We start from the raw sequence: 19,418 nt of genomic DNA, 5'->3' as shown, positions 1-19,418 counted from the left end.
TTTATTTATTTATTGGTCAGAGAGAGTGAGTGAGCGAGAGCACAAGCAGGGAGAGCAGCAGGCAGAGGGAGAAGCAGGCTCCCCGCTGAGCAAGGACCCCCCCCCCCCAAGGTAGGACTTGATCCCAGGACCCTGGGATCATGACCTGAGCCAAAGGCAGATGCTTAACGGACTGAGCCACCCAGGCGTCCCGCAGTTGGGAGAATTGTTTGTAAGCCTCTCTACAACTGTGGTCATGTCTTTTTTTTTTTAAGATTTATTTATTTTTAGAGAGAGAAAGAGAGGTGCACAAGATGGGGGAGGGGCAAAGGGAGAGGGAGACAGAGGATCTCAAGCAGACTCTGCACTAAGCACAGGGCCCAATGTGGGGCTCAGTGTCACGACCCTGAGATCATGACCTGAGCTGAAACCAAGAGTCAGTTGCTTAACCAACTGAGTCACTCAGGCTCCCTGAGCTGTGGTCATGTCTTAATGGTCTTTATATATCTGGTGCCAAGTACAGTGTCTGGCAGTTAGTTGGTTATGTGCGTTCATTTATATTTGTATGTGTATATGTACACATATGTATGTATATATGTTTAGTAAATGTGTTTCAAGATTTCAGTCTTTTGCTGAATAGTTTCCTCTACTTCAGAAAGACCCAAATTAAATTTCATAATCATTTGCTCTTTGCTCACATCCCATTCCATTCCTGATCTATCCCTTCTTCCTAAAATCTCTATTTTTATTAATTAATACCACCATAATTTTTCCATTCAGCCACATTGAAACTTTAGGGCCTATGCCAAGTATAAGGGGATACAAATACAACTAAGACCTAAGCCTTGAGGAGATCATAGTCTACTTATGTGAGATGTCACTACTTAATTGCAGTCTGTGTCAGTGCTTCCCAAATGGGAGTACTTTTGCCCCCAAGGAGGCATTTGGTCATGTTTGCAGACATTTTTTATTGTCATGATTGGGAGTTGCTACTGGCCTCTGGTGGGTAAAAGCCAGAGATGCTGCTAAGCTTCCTACAGTGTCCAGGACAACTTCCCACAATAAAGAATTGTCCCTTCCAAAATGTCAGTAGGGCTGAGGTTGAGAAACCCTGGCCTGTGAGATCAGTGTTAACAGTGGAGGAATGAATAGCGTGCTATAGAGCACTGAGTGGTGATGACATGCCTGGGGGAGTTTGGACACTTGTGCTGCCTAATGAAGTTTCATAATGTTAATATAAATAATAGCATCTATAATGGGGATAATCCAAATATACCACACACATTCTTTTAGGCACATTGCCTATTATTCTCTATTATCCTGTCAATTTTATGATTTATTTTTATTTTTTTATTTTTTATTTTTTTAAATATTTTATTTATTTGAGAGAGAGAGAATGAAAGAGAGAGCACATGAGAGGGGGGAGGGTCAGAGGGAGAAGCAGACTCCCTGCCGAGCAGGGAGCCCGATGCAGGACTCAATCCAGGGACTCCAGGATCATGACCTGAGCCGAAGGCAGTCGCTTAACCAACTGAGCCACCCAGGCACCCTATGATTTTTTTTTAAAGATTTTTTTACTTTTAAGTAATGTCTACACCCAGTGTGGGCTTGAACTCACAACCCTGAGATCAAGAGTTGCACGCTCCACTGACTGAGCCAGCCACGCACCCTTCAATTTACTTTTTAGTGTTATTCTCATTTTATAGATAAAAAAATTAAAGCTCATATTTAACCCCTACAAACTCACAACCTCTCCACTATCAACATTCCACATCAGTAGTCCCCCTTCATCTGTGGTTTAACTTTCCATGATTTCAGTTACCCACATTCAACTGTGGTCCAGAACCAGATGATCATCCTTCTGACATATCATCAGAAGGTCAGTAGTAGGGGTGCCTGGGTGGCTCAGTCAGTTAAGCATCTGCCTTTGGCTCAGGTCATGGTCCCAGGGTCCTGGGATTGAGCCCCGCGTCGGGCTCCCTGCTCACTGAGGAGCCTGCTTCTCTCTCTCCCTCTACCTGCTGCTCCCCCTGCTTGTGCTCTCTCTCTCTCTCTGTGTCAAATAAATAAAAAATAAAATCTTTAAAAAAAAAAAAGTTTTTCAGAGAGGTTGTATCATTATACGCTTCCATCTGCGATATCTGAGAGTTCTCGTTGCTCTACTTCCTGCTACCATTGGTGTTGTCAGTCATTTTTTTTATCATCTTGTCAATCTTACAAGTTCGTATGATATCTGTTTTACAGACAAAAAACCTTAGGCTTCTATTTAATATAATGTTTCTCTTTGGCTAGATATCCATTGCAAAACTATCTTCAGTCCACAGATTATATCAGAATAGGTTTACAAGACCAATAAAATATGACAAACTCAGCCTTTTAGAAGTGGAAAAAGGCTGTAAGCCCAAATCGGCTTATCTGTAGCACTGTTTTCTCTCTCTTTCCAATTGGACATGTATTCCGCACAAAATAAAATAACAAGTCAAAGGGAATCCAGTCTGTGGGTGAGTGATGGTGAAGTGTTTATGATGGCTGCTAGGCTGACACTCTCTGTCATGGTGTTACCTTGACTTCTGAACACCTTCCAGTCTGCCTCCAGGCGTGTGCGTCTGTGTAGTCTGAGTGGTTTTACATTAACATCTACCCTGAGTAAGATCTTTTTGACTACCGAAGTGTTACTTGCACATGGAAGATACCATTAGGGCTGCTTCAAAGCTCGGAGTGGTATTTGGACTGGTGGTGCCGAAGTAAAGGCTGGGGTTTTGAAGTGTAATGTCTAAATCTGTGTTGCGTAACCAAAGGAACGTGTGAGTTTAACTGGCCTTCTTTTGATCTTCCTTTCAAAAATCAGGCTGAAGGGGAAAGGTGAAAGTCGCCCTAAAAATACTCCTCTCCGTGTGTGCGAAAATTTGGAAGTATGAAAATATGATTACAAGTTCCATTCATTATTTGTGTTCTGTGGTTTTCATGTTGTTCTTGAAACTCACTTCCTTCTTGCCTCCAGTTTTGTATTTTGAATTTAGTGTCAAGACCAAAATACAGACTCGGTTGCTGTCTGCTTTATGTGGTTAGCAAATATCTGCTCTATAAGTTGTTAGTCCTCAAAAATATGTGTTTTAGGTGGTTTTTGTGGTTTGCATTTTTTTCTTGATGGCATACAGAGTAGGTTACAGAGATACTGACACTCTGACATTAACTGAATCATTTGTGGTTAGTTAGGCAAAAATAAAACAAAAACCTTGTCCCTGTCTTCCTCCTAATGTTAGGAGCTTTCAAAAGAATGACTTTTTTTACTATTAGGAATCCTTTCTTCAAACTGTGCTATCTAAACTTTTTGAAATTGTTGGAACAGAGCTGTGACACATAAAATAACGCCCTGGCAATGACTTGTTAGTGAAAAAAAAGGCCTGAATTTAAAAATGGTTTTGAATACAGTATATTAATAGGAGATCTCATGCCTGTCTGGTCTGGTCATTTTGGGGGAATATTGTTCTTTGTGTCTTCAGATCTAAAATGAAAATATATCATCATATTGACTCACAGGATGATTCTGGAGAGAGACTATCAGCTCTTATTGGAGATTGCTTTGAAGTTGTAATAGTCACTCATGTAGCTGGTGCAGTCCTTTTGTTGCTTCTTAGTTGAATACCTCAGTATACGATGATACTTCTCACTTCTTTCCCTATCTCCCTTTATATTTTTACCTTTCCTCCCTAATTAAAAAAAATTATTGTGACTTTTTAAGTTAGTCAGTCATGAAGCAATCTTCTTTTTAAAGAATTTCATCATCAGTTCAGTTGTGTGGTCTGTATGATTAGCACATACGTAACAATTAACGAAGTGGTAACTGTACACTTGTACATTTAAATTGGCTAAGTGAGTTCCTTTTGTTTCTTTAAGAACTGAATTCCTTAGTATTAGACCTCATCACTTCTTCATTCTCACTCTGTATTTTTACCTTTTATCCTTATTTTTGGGGGGGTTATCAGGGAAGGTTAAACTTTATTTGTGGAATTTCCACATTTTTCCATATCTATATCCATATCTATATAAATAAAAATTAATAGACTTTATTTTTTATACATTTACATAAAAATTAAGTAGAAGGTACAGAGAATTCCTGTATCCCCTCACCACCCCATTTGTCCCTGTTAACATCTTGCCTTAGTAAGGTACCTTTGTTAAAACTCATGAACCAATATTGATAAATTATTAATAACTTAAGTCTATAGTTTGCATTTTTTCCCTAATTAAATTTTTTTTAAATTTGGTGTTACCTTTTAAGTTTAAAACTAGTGAAATGCTCTTTTTTAAGGAACTTCATTTCAGTTATGTCTGTCTGGTTAGTGCATGTGGAACAATTAGAAAGATTGCTAGCTCTACATTTGCATATTTAAATGGGCTGTTTTTACATCACAGCTGGTAAGAAAACCTGTCGCAGGTAAAAACATCATATAAACACATAAAGGTTGGAATGAGTGTGGGGTATTTGCCAAAGAGGGTGGAGACTGCCTTGATCTTGAGTAGAAGTGTGAAGACTAGTGTGATAAAAACTGCAGCAGAGATGATATGCCCCTTCCCACCTTGGTAAGAGTCCTTGTACTGAGAGCTGTAAAACATAGGACGTAATATACCGGTGAGCTCAAGTATGAGTTGTAGCAAATGTGTGTTTATGATACGGTATTATAACACATTTCCAGACATGACATGTTAATAACACGCTTTGAGAACAGTGGGGGTAAGTCCAGTTTATGCTGAATACCATCAAGATTGAATAATGAGATTGATACAGACCCCATCATTTATTCATCCATTCATTCAACAGGCATCTTCTTGATTTAACTGTGTTTTATGTTGCATCTTTTTTTTTTTTTTTTTTAAAGATTTTGTTTATTTATTTGACAGAGAGAGAGACAGCGAGAGAGGGAACACAAGCAGGGGGAGTGGGAGAGGGAGAAGCAGGCCTCCCGCTGAGCAGGGAGCCCGATGCGGGGCTCGATCCCAGGACCTTGGGATCATGACCTGAGGCGAAGGCAGACACTTAACGACTGAGCCACCCAGGCGCCCCTATGTTGCATCTTTTAAATATACAATTTAGTCATCACAGTTGCCTTGTTAGGTAGATGTATCGTCACCCCTTATTTTAAAGCCAGACTCAGAGTTAGCAAATTTGTATAGTTAATAAATTATTTTCTACTAAATTTTCTACTAAAATAAACTGTTGGAATATTTGATGTTGTTGATGTGTGATATTTGTCACTGATGATCCTGGCTTATTGTTATGTTCTTGGCATTGTTGCCATAGGCCATGATTTTGGGAAAAGAATAAAACTTCCAGGGTCCCCCCTGTTGGCTGCTTTTACTCCCTCAGACTTCCTAGGTGGAACCAGAGCCATTACTTAGTCTGGAGCACTCTGACGTGAAAGATATTTTTGATTGAAAGTCAGGATATGCATGAGATAAACACAGGGAATACTTTTTCTTCTGTTGTCTTTATGTCTGGTGTCTTGGTTTTCAATTCGTATTTCTAGCCTGGAAATCATCTGCTATGTATGCTGTAGCCATTTTGAAAAAAATAGGCAAATTAATACCTCTTTTTAATTTTTTTATTTTAAAGGTGAAAACTTGTTTCAGTATTTTATCAAGAAAAAAACTACTAATCATTATCTTTTGTTTGAGCTGACTTGAGTTATAGGGAAAGATATAGTAATTTTTGTATGTTTCCTATCTTCAACAGGGACTGAATCTGCTCTGAATGTTTGTATGAATTTTTACAAATCAATATTTTCCACTTCAAGAGGTGGATATCATGTTGCTATAACTAAACCATCATACCTTAGTTTGGGGGAAAGGTTGCTCATTACTGGATTTGGAATTAAGATATGAATTGGATTAGGTACAAAAAGTTCTACCTTTTTCTTGAAATGAGTTCTTGAATCTCATTCATATTCTGAACTGTTTATCATATATACATCTGGAAATCGAAGGTCCTTCAGCACAAAAGTCTTATTACATCATTTTCCTTGATGGAGGGCCACTATAATAAAGACTGTTTATATAGTTTGAGGCAGCATTGCTTTTCAGAGGAGACTGATCTGCATTTCATTCACTGTGCATAATAGATTTAAATCCATAATCCCTTAGCATCAGGCAACTGTAGTGGGCAGGAGACTTTAACCGTCATTCATGGAATAGTATAACTACAGAATTCCAGTAAGCAAATGAAAAGGCATCCGCTAAATCTCCTCAGTCATGAAGAAAATGCAAATTAAAACCACAGTGACGGTCCCATTGAACACCCACCAGAATGGCTGATACAAACCGTCGGTGAGGATTTGGAGCAGGTAGAACTCTTTCACATTGCCGGTGGAAGTGTGAATTTGTACAATCACTGTAGAAAACTATTTTGTTGAAATGTACAAAATGTGCACATATGCCTCACATAGGAGCAATTGTGCCAGTAGACACATACCCGGAAGAAATACATACGTGTGTTCGCTAAACGAAACGTGCAAGAATATTCGTAGCAGTGTTCTTTACAATGTTATTTTAAAAATGGTAAAATCATGGTTCTCAAACAACTGTAAAATGGACACATGTCATTGATTTTATTTAACTCATTAATAAATGAGGTATTATTTGGCAAGTTGTTACAGTTGGATCAAAGCAGAATCTTAAGAACTGATTCAGGCAATTAGGGGAATACTGAAATGAACTTGTTATGAGATGCAAACTTGGTTAATATACTATTGAAACTAAAATGTACTGCCTAGAATCATCTCTTTTATAGAGAGCAATTGAGTTTTATCTCTTCCAGACAAAATTCATTTGCATTTCTGTGGACAAGAGGCAGTAGCATTACTATTGGTTTTCTATAACTTACAGTATTGCAAAATAACCCAGTCAAAACAAAGGTGCAGATGTCTATAGAATCAAATAACCCCAAAGGGTCCACTAGACACGCTTGGTAATCCATTGAAAGGACACAGAGTAATTCTTTCCTCACTTGAAAGTTTTTTTGCAATTTCTCCTGACATCTTAAGAGCCAAAAACTAGAAACAACCCAGAAGTCCACCAACAGTAAAATGGATAAGTTGTAGTATTTTTCATTCAATGGAAATCTGTATAGCAACAGGGATTAAAAAAAATACAATAAAAAAAAGAAAAAAAATACAATCATATGCAACAATACAAATGAATTTCATACACATATAATGTGCACAAGAAGCCATTCACGAAAGAGTGCATACCGTGTGATTCTATTTGCATAAAATTGAACAAGTAAAACTTAATGTGTAATGTATTAGTGGTTATGGTCATTCTTGAGTTGGGTTTGTGACTGGGAAGGAGTGTGGAGGGACCTTCTGAGTATCTATCATGTTCTGTTTCTTGATGATTGTGCTGGTAACAGAGGTATATTAACATGGAAAATTCATTAAGCTGCACATATATGTATGATTTATGTGTTATTTCTTTGTTATTTTCAACAAAGTTTGCTAAAAAGAATCAACTGCAGACACAGTTCTTCAATTTGGCCAGTATCTAAAAGGGGAGTTGGGGGTGTAAATATGTACTCTTGTCTTGATTCTGAGTCATTATAGAGCATTATTATTATTGTTGTTGGTATTTGATTGACTTTTCTATTTTGTAGTCAGATACCTTTGAAAAGTCATCGCTTATTTCTGAGACAAGTTTGGTTCTGAGGGCTAGATGACCTTCATTTGCTTTTAGAATTCTCTTAACAGTAGTTGTAAAGCTCTCCCACAACTTTTATAGCCCTTTCTCTTTGTGTATTATTGTCTCGGCTGTTATAATTTCCTTTTGCCGTAGATTGAGTTGTGAGATTCTAAACTTGTACTTCCCCCCCACTTTTTTGGTTTGGTATGTAATTTGCATATTTTCACCATGCGAAAGCTATTTTCTATGGTTGGAAAAGATTTTTTTCCTACAGTGTGAACAAATCATTCTTTGTTCTCTTTATTGTGCCTCCAAACTGGTACGTCCGGTTTATGCTCCAAACAACAAAAGTCTGTCATCAGAAATTAAAATGCCAGTAAGAACAAAGGCAGAGACCCATGAGGAACTCTTGGAGAGGTTTCCTCCCTGTTTGCTCCTCTCCCCAAGTTACCACCGCTGCCAGGAAGTTGGAACATTGCTTGGTACACTCCTTCCTTGTAGTTCTGCCCTTGTATTTATTATTATTGTTGGTTTAAAAATGAACTTACAGCTCCTGGTAATTCTTGTCAGGATATATAAAATCCTCATCTCTGAGATTTTTTTTTTGTCATTTTCAACGAGCTCTTTTTTAAGAGATGTAAAAATCACTGTGAAAGCCTTTAAAAAAGTTAATCAGTTTTGACACTCATTTATTTGAGAGCAGAATTACCAGTGAACATACTGTATAAAATTATTAGAGGCAATTGAAAGCGGCAGCTAAAGCCGAGCCTGTAAGGACTTATCCATCTTGTGTTCTTTCTAAAATGTGCACACATCACGTCTTTATCTGTATATACTTTGTTGGCACTTCTGTTCTGAAATAGTATTCCAATGTAGCAGTTGCACACACAGTTTGGAGAGTTCTCTCCTCTCAGAAGTTTGACATTTGCGACTCACTTAGGATACTTTAGAATTAGGCTTCTAGGGGGGAAATCGGAGGGGGAGATGAACCATGAGAGACGATGGACTCTGAAAAACAAACTGAGGGTTCTAGAGGGGAGGGGGATGGGAGGATGGGTTAGCCTGGTGATGGGTATTAAAGAGGGCACGTTCTGCAAGGAGCACTGGGTGTTATGCACAAACAATGAGTCATGGAACACTACATCTAAAACTAATGATGTAATGTATGGTGATTAACATAACAATAAAAAATTAAAAAAAATAAAATAAATAAAAAAAAGAATTAGGCTTCTAACAATCTTTTTAACATACTCACAAATATCTATGGCGACAGGACGTTTCTTCATCCCTCCCTTCCCTTATGTTATAATGAAAGATTCTGGGATTTAACTTAGAGGTAATAAATGATGGGTAACAAACGTAGGATGCCTTTTGTAATCATTCCTAATGTTCTTTCTTACCTGTTGCTGTACATTTAAAGAGGGATTTCGAGTAGAACTAATGATGTATTGTATGGTGACAAACGTAACATAATAAAATAAAATTTAAAAAAAGGATAAAATTAAAAAATAGAGTAGAAGCTAGGAATAGAATAGAGCATTTAGGTCTGTTTTGAAAGCTCTTACGCTGAGGAGCATGGTGTATTCTGATTTCAAAATGTTTTTCAATGTCAGAGTAAGCTCTTGTGCATTAAATCCAGTGTTAACAAATGTTTATCATATTGTGAGAATGCCAAGACAAGTTTGCCTTATTCTTTATTATTTAGTGTAATTTAGTACATAGCTCAATTAAATATTAGACTCTTTTTTTAACTTTAATTATTTAACTTTATTTTATAGAACCAAAAGCTAAATGCTAGACCTGTGGCATACGGCAATAATAGTACAGAGCAGATTTTGTGTCAGAATACTATGATTTGTTATAGGTATGAACTTACATTTGTCATAGTGAGAAGTGTTTTTCGTTGCTCTGAATTACAATTTCAGTGCAAGTTCTACAGTATTGTTTTATAATTTATTTTTTATTTCCTTGTTAATAGAAATAGTATGTATATTGAAGAAGAATATAATTTATCCATTCTTATATCTCCATTTTCATGGAGATAGCCAATAATAACTCCATAATGTAATTGGATTACATCAGCGATATACCTGTCAGTGCAAGTGTGCGTAAGATCAAAGAGATCATGATTTTTAGATTTCAGAGAATGTATGATTCCTGTACTGGGGGGGGGGTTGAACAAAGTGACCTTTTAAGACTTTTTCTAGATTTTAATTTCTGTTCTCTAAAAGTAAACTGTAGACTTAAGAGCTACAGTATCTAATTGCCATGTTTTTCATGTGGAAAATTAATGTTCACAAAGGAATTTGTGAGCTCAGTTCTTATCTTTGGCTATCCTGAGTGTATGGCTTTGGTATGTTTAATCGGTGATAGGTGGTGCTGTTGTTGCACAGTTAGTGTGAAGAGCCTAGCATTCCTCAAATCTTCTGCATCCCTAGTGTTCCAGAAGGATTTGCCACTGTGGCTCGTGAAGGAGTTGTAATAATTTTTATAAGCCAAATGACTGTGATGTATCTTTAGGTATCATCATAATTTAACATTTATAAGAAACAAAATATTTGTGATTTGCAGCTCTTAAATACAGATTGAAGAAAAGCTGAAGATCTGAACAAGCAGTTAATCTTAAAGACAGCTCTGCAAATATACAGTTTAATATTGAAAGCTTTAGAAGCCATTTATCTTGTATTGTTGATATTCTAAACTGCTTGTTTGGCAGGCCTATTAAAAAACTACCATCAGCATGTTTCCTCTATTGACTGTTTATTGTATCTGTTGTCAGTTCTTGGGTATTTAGAGCTAGTTTTATCTTTTTTGCCATTTTCCCTGTCTGATACTGCATATTCCGTCAAAAACTTGAGAATTATGAAAATGTATTGCGAACTACATTACCACTTAAAGCAGTCTGGAAAGCCTTTCTTAACTAATTCTAATTTAATCTGCTCAATACTAAAGGTAGCAGCAGAGTGTTTCCTTGAGCCACTAGTTTTGAAAAGCGATTGTTTTCACACTCAACACATATATTGTCATATCCCTTTTACCTTTGGACTAATAGACTACGGTACTCTTTATATGTGAGGAATAAATCTGATATGACTCAAAATGAACATTCACGTGGTGTTTGATCTGGGTGTATAATAAAAATGATGACATTTAAAGATGCTTACATATTACTTTTGTAATTCATAGAATATTGAAATTGGGGCGCCTGGGTGGCTCAGTCACTTAAGTGGCTGCCTTCAGCTCAGGTCATGATCTCCAGGACCTGGGATCGAGCCCCACATTGGGCTCCCTGCTTGGCAGGAAGCCTGCTTCTCCCTCTCCCACTCCCCCTGCTTGTGTTCCCTCTCTCGCCGTGTTTCTTTCTGTCAAATAAATAAATAAAATCTTAAAAAAAAAGAATATTGAAATTACAAGTATCTTTGAGGTCCTTTAGCTCCTTTACCTTTTCAGTTTATAAATGCAAAAGAATACAGGCTGAGGGGAGGTGGGGGAAGTGGGGAGATGTTGGTCACAGGGTACGGAGTTGCAGTTATGTGGGATGAGTAGGTCTAGGGATCTAATGTTCATGCGTGATGGCTGTAGTTAATAACACTGTATTGAATACTGGAAAACTGGTGCTCTCATCATGCAAACAAGGTAACTGAGGAGATGGCTGCAGTGATCATTTTATCATGTATGTATGTTAAATCATCATGTCATACACCTTAAATAAATACAATTTTCATTCAAAATATATTTTAAAAAGAAAAAAAATACAGGTTTATAGATGTTAACTGATTTATTCAAGGTGGTTAACAGGTAGGTAGTTGCAGGACCCTGACAGGGTACACAGGTTATTCACATTTACCGCAGCGTTCTTTGCAATATGTTTTGCTTTTTCTCATTTACAACATATTTACGAAAGTTAGTACCACATTTAAGTTCTGCTTTTCAGAATACTAAGAATATTTACCTTTTTCTTACATGGAAAACTTCATACTAATTTAAAAAATCATAGTTGCTTTGCTCTAAAATGAAAGGCAATCATGCAGGAACTGAGCAGAGTAGTTTATTAAAGATAAGAATTATAGATTTTAAGAACAGATCATTCATTTTCCTACTTATATCAAGTGTGTGCTCTATTTGTGGTAATTTAAACATGAATATTACTTAATGTGTATGAACAACCATAAATGTGTGTGTCTGTGTGCGTGTGTGCATATCTTATATTTCAGACGAAAAATTGTGACAAAATTTAGGAGATCTTATTTTCTTATAATCATGTTCTGACCTGCGTTTTCATTTACTGAAATTTTTTGTCTTCTCATGCAGATCAGTGGGGAAGCACAGGAGCTCTTTTCTGTCCGACATGGCCCCATTCGAGCGGCTAGAATCTTGCCTGCTCCACAGTTTGGTGAGTGTAGCCCTTAAGAAGAAACAAATCATTCAGGAGTTTCTCTTTTATTGGTCCTGGACTACCGACAGCAAGAATGATAACTAAAGTCTATTTTCCTCCAAGTGTCCATGCCCTTCCCTTCCTCCCCACAAGATAAACTCTTGTTCTGTCAGTTGAGATGGAAATAGGTAATCTTAACCAATTCAATATGGCCATTCACATTCTACTGTGGTTTTGATTTATCTTCATCCTCTTTGATCTCGATTTAGCCTCTGACTTTGCTGGCTCTTTCTTGAAGCCTTCTTCTCTCTTGGTTTGCTTGGCATTACTCTTCCCAGATCCCTTCCTTGCTGACTGTGCTGCTTTTGTTATGTTTCTGGCTTAGCTTTCTTCTGTGGGTATTCCTCAAGTCTCTGTTGTTCTCATGTCTTTACTCTTCGCCTTGGAGAGCTTGGTTTTCACCATTATCTGGCTCATAGAGGAGTCTGCTGTCTGCATTTCCAGTGATGGCAGAAGTACAGTATCGGGCTTTTGACCTTCGATCTCTGCTTTAAAAATGAATACTTCTTAATGCTTAATGTTGTATTTAAATATTACGTATGTTTTGTTTTTATTTAAAAAAAAATCAAATACATGTTTAAATTAAACCTGCTGTTTGATAATTCCTGGCTCTTTAATGATCTGAGCTTTCTGTTGTGTTTTCTCATTAACTTGCCTGTGTTCACTCAGTAATGTTTTTTTGCACGAGCAATAAAAACACAGTCAATTAGATCTTTTTTGCATACTTTAAAATCTTTTAAAAAAGAGGATATTAAAATATTTTAATTCTATTATATTTTAAAGTTTTTCCAGAAGTTGGGTAATCTTCCTTCACTGAGCAGTTAATTCTCTAAACTGGTCAGAATGCTGTTTGTTAAAACTTACTACCATGTGCATTATGCACTAACCATATGCATAAGTAATGTCAGGGATTATTTTAGTGGTTAAGTCTGCTTAATTGAAATGGAAGGGTGAAGGTAACAAGGCAATAACATCCTGCAGTCATGTAGAGACTTTTCTCCTTGTTATTGGACTATATGGTATATCCAAAGTCCAGCTGTCTCTCCTTCGCTCGCTCTCACTCTCTCTTGCTCTGTTTTTTGTTGCATTTGAGTTTTGGTGAAATCCTTTAAGGAGGAAGATTGTGGAACATCTTTTTCCAGAAGGTTTATGGAATAACCAGCTTTCTCTTTGGATGGTTGGACTCAAGAACAACTTTTTTATTAAAAGACTTTGCTATGTCTTTGTTTCTTTTGTATGTGATTCACAGAGGCCGATTTTTCTCCCTTCAGTTCATTTATGAAGCTCTTTTGTTTATGCCATTTATTAATGTTCAACTTTTCTCAACTTTTACTTTGGGCAGAAATACTTCATGAGAGAGTATAAAGCTATAAAAGTTAATATTACTAGTAGAATTTGAGTATATTTAATTTATTTTGTCTAATTAAAAAAGATTTCTCTCTACTATAATATACTTCTAAAAATATTAGATTTGAAATATTTCACATAGCTAAATGTTCTTTTATTCAAAAGTTACATATATGTCACTTTTGTTGTATCTGATTAATTTTTTAGATTTGTTTTTACTGAAGTCCTACATGTGACTGATAACATAAAATTTGTAATGGAAAATAGAACACCCCATTCCTCTCTTTTGCCAGTTTGCTTTGTGTGATCATTTGGATGGAGTAAGTCTTTTAGTAGCTTCCTGAAAAAAGATGTGTGGTAAATTTTGTTTGTCTGAAGATGTCTTTATTCTTTCTTAATTCTTGTTTGGTAATTTGTCTGGGTAACAAATACTTGTTTGTAAATGATGTTATTTGAGAATTTTGAAGGCATTGATCTAGTGTTATGATTGAAGAGTCTGAAGCCATTTTGATACCTTTTTCTTTGTTCTATGGCTTGTTTTTCCTCTCTGGGAGTTAGTAGAATGTTGGTCTTTGTTCCTGGTGTTCTGAAACTTTACATTGTTGTTTATTAGTTCATACATTGTCCTGGGGCCCTTCAATGTGAGAACGCAAGTAGTGTAGTTTTTTTTTTTTTTTAAAGATTTTATTTATTTATTTATTTGACAGAGAGAGAGAGAGAGAGAGAGAGAGACAGCGAGAGAGGGAACAAAGCAGGGGGAGTGGGAGAGGGAGAAGCAGGCTTCCCGCTGAGCAGGGAGCCCTATGTGGGGCTCAATCCCAGGACCCTGGGATCATGACCTGAGCCAAAGGCAGACGCTTAATGACTGAGCCCCCCAGGTGCCCCTGCAAGTAGTGTAGTTTTGAGAAAATTTCTTAATTTTTTGATGATTTCTTCTAAGTTTTCTTTGTTCTCTTTTTCTGGTACTTATATGATTTGGCTCTTAGACCCCCCCTAGAATGATTAATGATTAATTAAAAAAAAATAATTCCTTTCATGTCCTTTTTGGGAGATTGTCTCAATGTGGATTACTAATGCTTCTATTGAATAATTCTTTCTATTATCACATTTTTCTTAATCTTACCTTCTCATACCCAACACCTCACTCTCTCTCTCAGCCTGCTCCCCTCTTCCTCTCCCTCTCTCTTTTCTTTCTTTCTTGGTGTAATTTACATATAAATATTACCAAATAGAATTCAGTGATATATAAAAAGAATTATATATCATGACCAAGTAAGGGATATTTCAGAAATACAAGGCTGGTTAACATTTGAAAATCAATCAGTGTAATTCAAATTAATAAAACAAAGAAAATCCATATGATCATTTTATTAGAAGTGGAAAAAACCTTTGATAAAATTTGGTAGTCATTTATGATTAAAAAAACTTTCGGCAGGGTGCTTGGGTGGCTTAGTCGGTTGTCTGACTCTTGATTTCAGCTCAGGTCATGATCTAGGGTTGTGAGATTGAGCTCCGCATTAGGCTCCTTGCTCAGCACAGAGTCTGCTTGAGATTCTCTCTCTCCCTCTACCTCTCCCTCTCCTAGCTCTCTCTCTCTAAATAAATAAAATCTTAAAAAACTTTCAGCAAATTAGGATAGAAAGAAACATTCTCAGTATAATAACAGCTAACATCATACTCAATAGTGATACATTACTTTCCTGTTGAGTTTGGGATGGCTTCTACCATAACTTCTATTTATCTTTCAGTGCAGGTCCTAGCCATTACAATAAGGCAAGAAAAATAAATAAAAGGTGTAAATATTAGAATGAAGGATGTAAAATTGTCTTTATTCATTGATAATTTGTGTATATGGAAAATACAAAAGAATCTATAAACTGTTAAAATTAATAAGTAAATTTAGTATAGCTGTTGCATACCAGGTGCATTAGATCTTTTGTGAACTGATCCCCTAACTGTGTGTTTTTCCAGCATCATTTTCAGTCATCCTTAACCAGTGTCCCCCCATCTTCCCCTTCCTTACCCTAATAGTACTCCTCTGTGATAGTTCTACTGAACTTTCATTTCCTCACATGATCCATCCTCTTTAAGGTCATTTCATTGCTATTTCCTTTCCTAGAATTCTCGTGTCCTTCTAACCCTTTTTGCTCCAAAATCAGTGTTAATAGTATGTGCTCTCATAGGACTTACTGTTTTCTTTTTTTTTTTTTAAAGATTTATTTATTTATTTTAGAGGGGGAGAGAGAGAGAGTGTGTGTGTGTGGAGGGAGAAGGGGCAGAGGGAGAGGGAGAGAGAATCTCAAGCAAACTCTACACAGAGCATGAGGCTGACTTGGGGCTCAGTGTGGGGGCTCGATCTCATGACCCTGAGATCATGACCCAGGCAAGCCGAAACCAAGAGTTGGATGCTGAATTAACTCCACCACCCAGGTGCCCCAGGACTTACTGACTTTTTTCTTTCTTTCTTTTTTTTAATTTAATTTTATTATTATTATTTTTTAAAGATTTTATTTATTTTTTGACAGACAGAGACACAGCGAGAGAGGGAACACAAGCAGGGGGAGTGGGAGAGGGAGAAGCAGGCTTTCTGCTGAGCACAGAGCCTGATGCGGGGCTCGATCCCAGGACCCTGGGATCATGACCTGAGCCGAAGGCAGATGCTTAATGACTGAGCCACCCAGGTGCCCCTCTTTCTTTTTTTTAGTTGCTCATTTACCTCTTGCTAGATTTTTTTTTAAAGATTTTATTATTTTTAAGTAATCACTACACCCAATGTGGGGCTCAAACTCACAACCCTGAGATCAAGAGTCGCATGCTCCACCGACTGAGCCAGCTGAGGGCCCCACCTCTTGCTAGGTTTGTAGTCTGTCTTCATATCTTTAGTGCCTCACCAAGTACTTGATACAAGGTATTAATAAATATTTGTTGAAATTTGCTAAATGGTGTAATCTTTTGAAAATTATGACCTGGAAGAAAAGCAAGTTCCCTTTCTGTAGGTATTCCTGTGGAAGGTCTGTCCTTTAATTAAAAATGAAAATCTGAAGGATTTGGATAGCATCTTATTCCACAGAAGATCATCATTAAATATAGTATAAATGGGCATTTACTTGTGTCAGCATAGTTTATGGTTTCCTACTACTTCATGGTCACTATCAATAATCGATTACTTTCTTAATGAACCTATACCTTTTTATTTATTTATTTATTTTTAAAGATTTTATTTATTTATTTGACAGAGAGAGACACAGTGAGAGAGGGAACACAAGCAGGGGGAGTGGGAGTGGGAGAAGCAGGCTTCCCGCAGAGCAGGGAGCCCAATGCGGGGCTCGATCCCAGGACCCTGGGATCATGACCTGAGCCGAAGGCAGACGCTTAACAACTGAGCCACCTAGGCGCCCCGAACCTATACCTTTTTAGAATTTTTTAGACAGTGCTTCAGAAAACTATGACCAGTCAATTGGTATTCTTAAATCAGATAAAAACTTATTTATTATCCTTTAAATCTTTCTAGAACTTATTTCAAGTAAAGCAAATTCTTTGTATTCATTGCACTCAGTAGCCATTGTGGTTTTTAGTATCTCAATACCTCACATGTGAAATAAAACATACATGTATGTGTTAATGTGCAAGTTGAAATTTTATATGATTATAAACTTTGTGCTAATAATGGTTATTTCCGAGGACTGGGATCAGAAAACACTTACACTTTAATATGTTTTTAATTTCTTAAAATAAAGATCATATAAAATAAAGATCATATAATTCTAACCAGTTAAAATATTTATTATAAAAATTTAAGGAATACTAAAAGTAGAAAGTGAAAATTCACTTGGTTTTTTGTTATAAGAGATAAACCTAGGTTACTTCTTTCCTTCCCTTTCTTCCTTCTTCCAGATACTGAGCATGTATTCACAGCTTAGAGTATACATTTCCTGTCTTTTCCCCTTAACATGCATGAAATTAACTTGTAGTATTATGTCCAGGGCCTGATTCATGTTCTTTACATGTGCTGCCTGTATTGGCTCTTGGGTGTGTGTGTCATTCCTTTGTGTAAACATTTATATTAATTTTAACTTTTCCCTGTAACAAGTTATGTTGTTACATACTTCTATATGTGTATATTTAAAAAAAATAAGGAATTATTTTCTTAGGATAACTCTTAGAAGGGAATTACTGGGTCAAAGAATATATACATGTAAAATTTTGATAATGTTGTAAAGTTGCTTCTCAGAGAGGGTATACTGACATCTATACATGAAAATTCCCTTTTTCTCCAAGTCTGTCCTCTACTGGCTATTAGGAATCTTTTTAGTCTTTGCATATCTGATGGAGGAAAATCCTCTTCATTTGTAATTTTTGGTCTTTGAGTGCTAGGGAGAATGGAAAATGTTCATGTTTTTGCTGTTTATTCTAATTAATACCATGCTTGTTTGTACTCTTTGCTCTTATTGATTGAACTCTTTATTATTATTAGTGATATATTATTATGGATATGTATCCTATATACTTCATGTATAGTTTGCTATTTGTCATGTTATTTGGTGAAATCTATCAGATTTTATGCTATATGTCTTTAGTTCCACGCAAAGAAAATCTTTGCATATTTTATAGCCATGTCTAACTTTAAATCATGACTGTCCTTTAAAGTTGAATTTAATTTTTTGTTATTTGTTTTCTTTTTATATTTTCTTGATTTTTCCTTGCCAACCTCTGATTTTCATAGTTTTTTTTTGGAAATTTCTCCTTTATTATGGTCTTTCCCATACTGCAGTGTATTTCTTTGGAATCACGGGAACAGTAATTTACTAATCACCTCATCCTATGCAGTGCCTTGCTTGATTATATGGAATATGAGTAGTGACCCCAAATGAATTTATTCTGTATTTGACAGAAGAGAAACCAGAACTCTGCTTTTGTATAAAGTATTTTTATCATTTATCAGTGACCAAATGAATAATGCTGTTTTTATTTTATTTTTTATTTATTTATTTATTTATTTTTTTAAAGATTTTATTTATTTATTCATGAGAGACAGAGAGAGAGAGAGAGACAGAGGCAGAGGGAGAAGCAGGCTCCCCGCGGAGCAGGGAGCCCGATGCGGGACTCGATCCCAGGACCCTGGGATCACGACCTGAGCCGAAGGCAGACGCTTAACCGACTGAGCCACCCAGGCGTCCCAATAATGCTGTTTTTAACTCTAATAGAGCTTTTGTAACTCATTTAGGAGTTATATTAGCCTTATACTCATGCTGTTTCGTTATTGGTTATGGAGAAAGATGATCATTTTGGTCTCAGACTTGAATCAGATTTCTTAGAAATGCAGATTCAATCTTATTCATTATCCTTAGGAGTCCAGTGCACTGAGTACCTGAATTTTCTTCATTTAAGAATGTCTTAGAACTAATTCTTATAAGCTAGGATCTTAGTCCTAGAAAAGGACTCTGGAGATAAAGTTTCCTAAATGTCTCCAAGCCTAATTTCTGGTACTCATCCACAATGGTAGCCAGCTTGGCTTATTTCTTCTAGATTATTTCTATTATTACTTATTGTTAGAAAGGTACTATTATTTATCATCCTGTTAAATAAGGAATTTACAATTTAATATCTCAAAGTAAGCCTGGTGATGGGTATTAAAGAGGGCACGTACTGCATGGAGCACTGGGTATTATATGCAAATAATGAATCATGGAATACTACATCAAAAACTAATGATGTAATGTATGGTGATTAACATAACATAATAAAATAAAATTTAAAAAAAAAAAGGTTTAAGAAAAACCCCTAAGATCCAACCCATTTTTTCCTACTGGAGTGTAAATGCCAAGTAGTTTCTGAAACTTAAATAATATTATAAACAGCCCACCCATGCAGTCAAGAATACCAGTTGTTGCTATTTTTTTATGATATGAATGGTTAGAATTATTTTTCTAGAAACAAACATGAGCAGAATAATTCTAGAGTTGTTAAACTTTTTTTTTCATTT

General features: G+C 36.2%; 1 protein-coding gene across 6 annotated transcripts in view; it reads left to right on the top strand.

The window, feature by feature from the left end:
- BCAS3 (BCAS3 microtubule associated cell migration factor) overlaps positions 1-19,418 on the top strand; it is a 618,903-nt gene that overhangs the window by 39,756 nt on the left and 559,729 nt on the right. For all 6 annotated transcript variants that reach the window (XM_032428491.1, XM_032428494.1, XM_032428495.1 and 3 more), the window contains exon 6: positions 11,965-12,046. In XM_032428491.1, coding sequence (XP_032284382.1) covers positions 11,965-12,046 — 82 coding nt within the window. The remainder of the gene's footprint in view (positions 1-11,964; positions 12,047-19,418) is intronic.

Source organism: Phoca vitulina, unplaced genomic scaffold (assembly GCF_004348235.1).
Source record: "Phoca vitulina isolate PV1807 unplaced genomic scaffold, GSC_HSeal_1.0 scaffold40, whole genome shotgun sequence".
Taxonomy (NCBI): domain Eukaryota; kingdom Metazoa; phylum Chordata; class Mammalia; order Carnivora; family Phocidae; genus Phoca; species Phoca vitulina.
The sequence above is the reverse complement of the archived record's forward strand: the minus strand, read 5'-3'. Positions and strand labels throughout refer to the sequence as shown.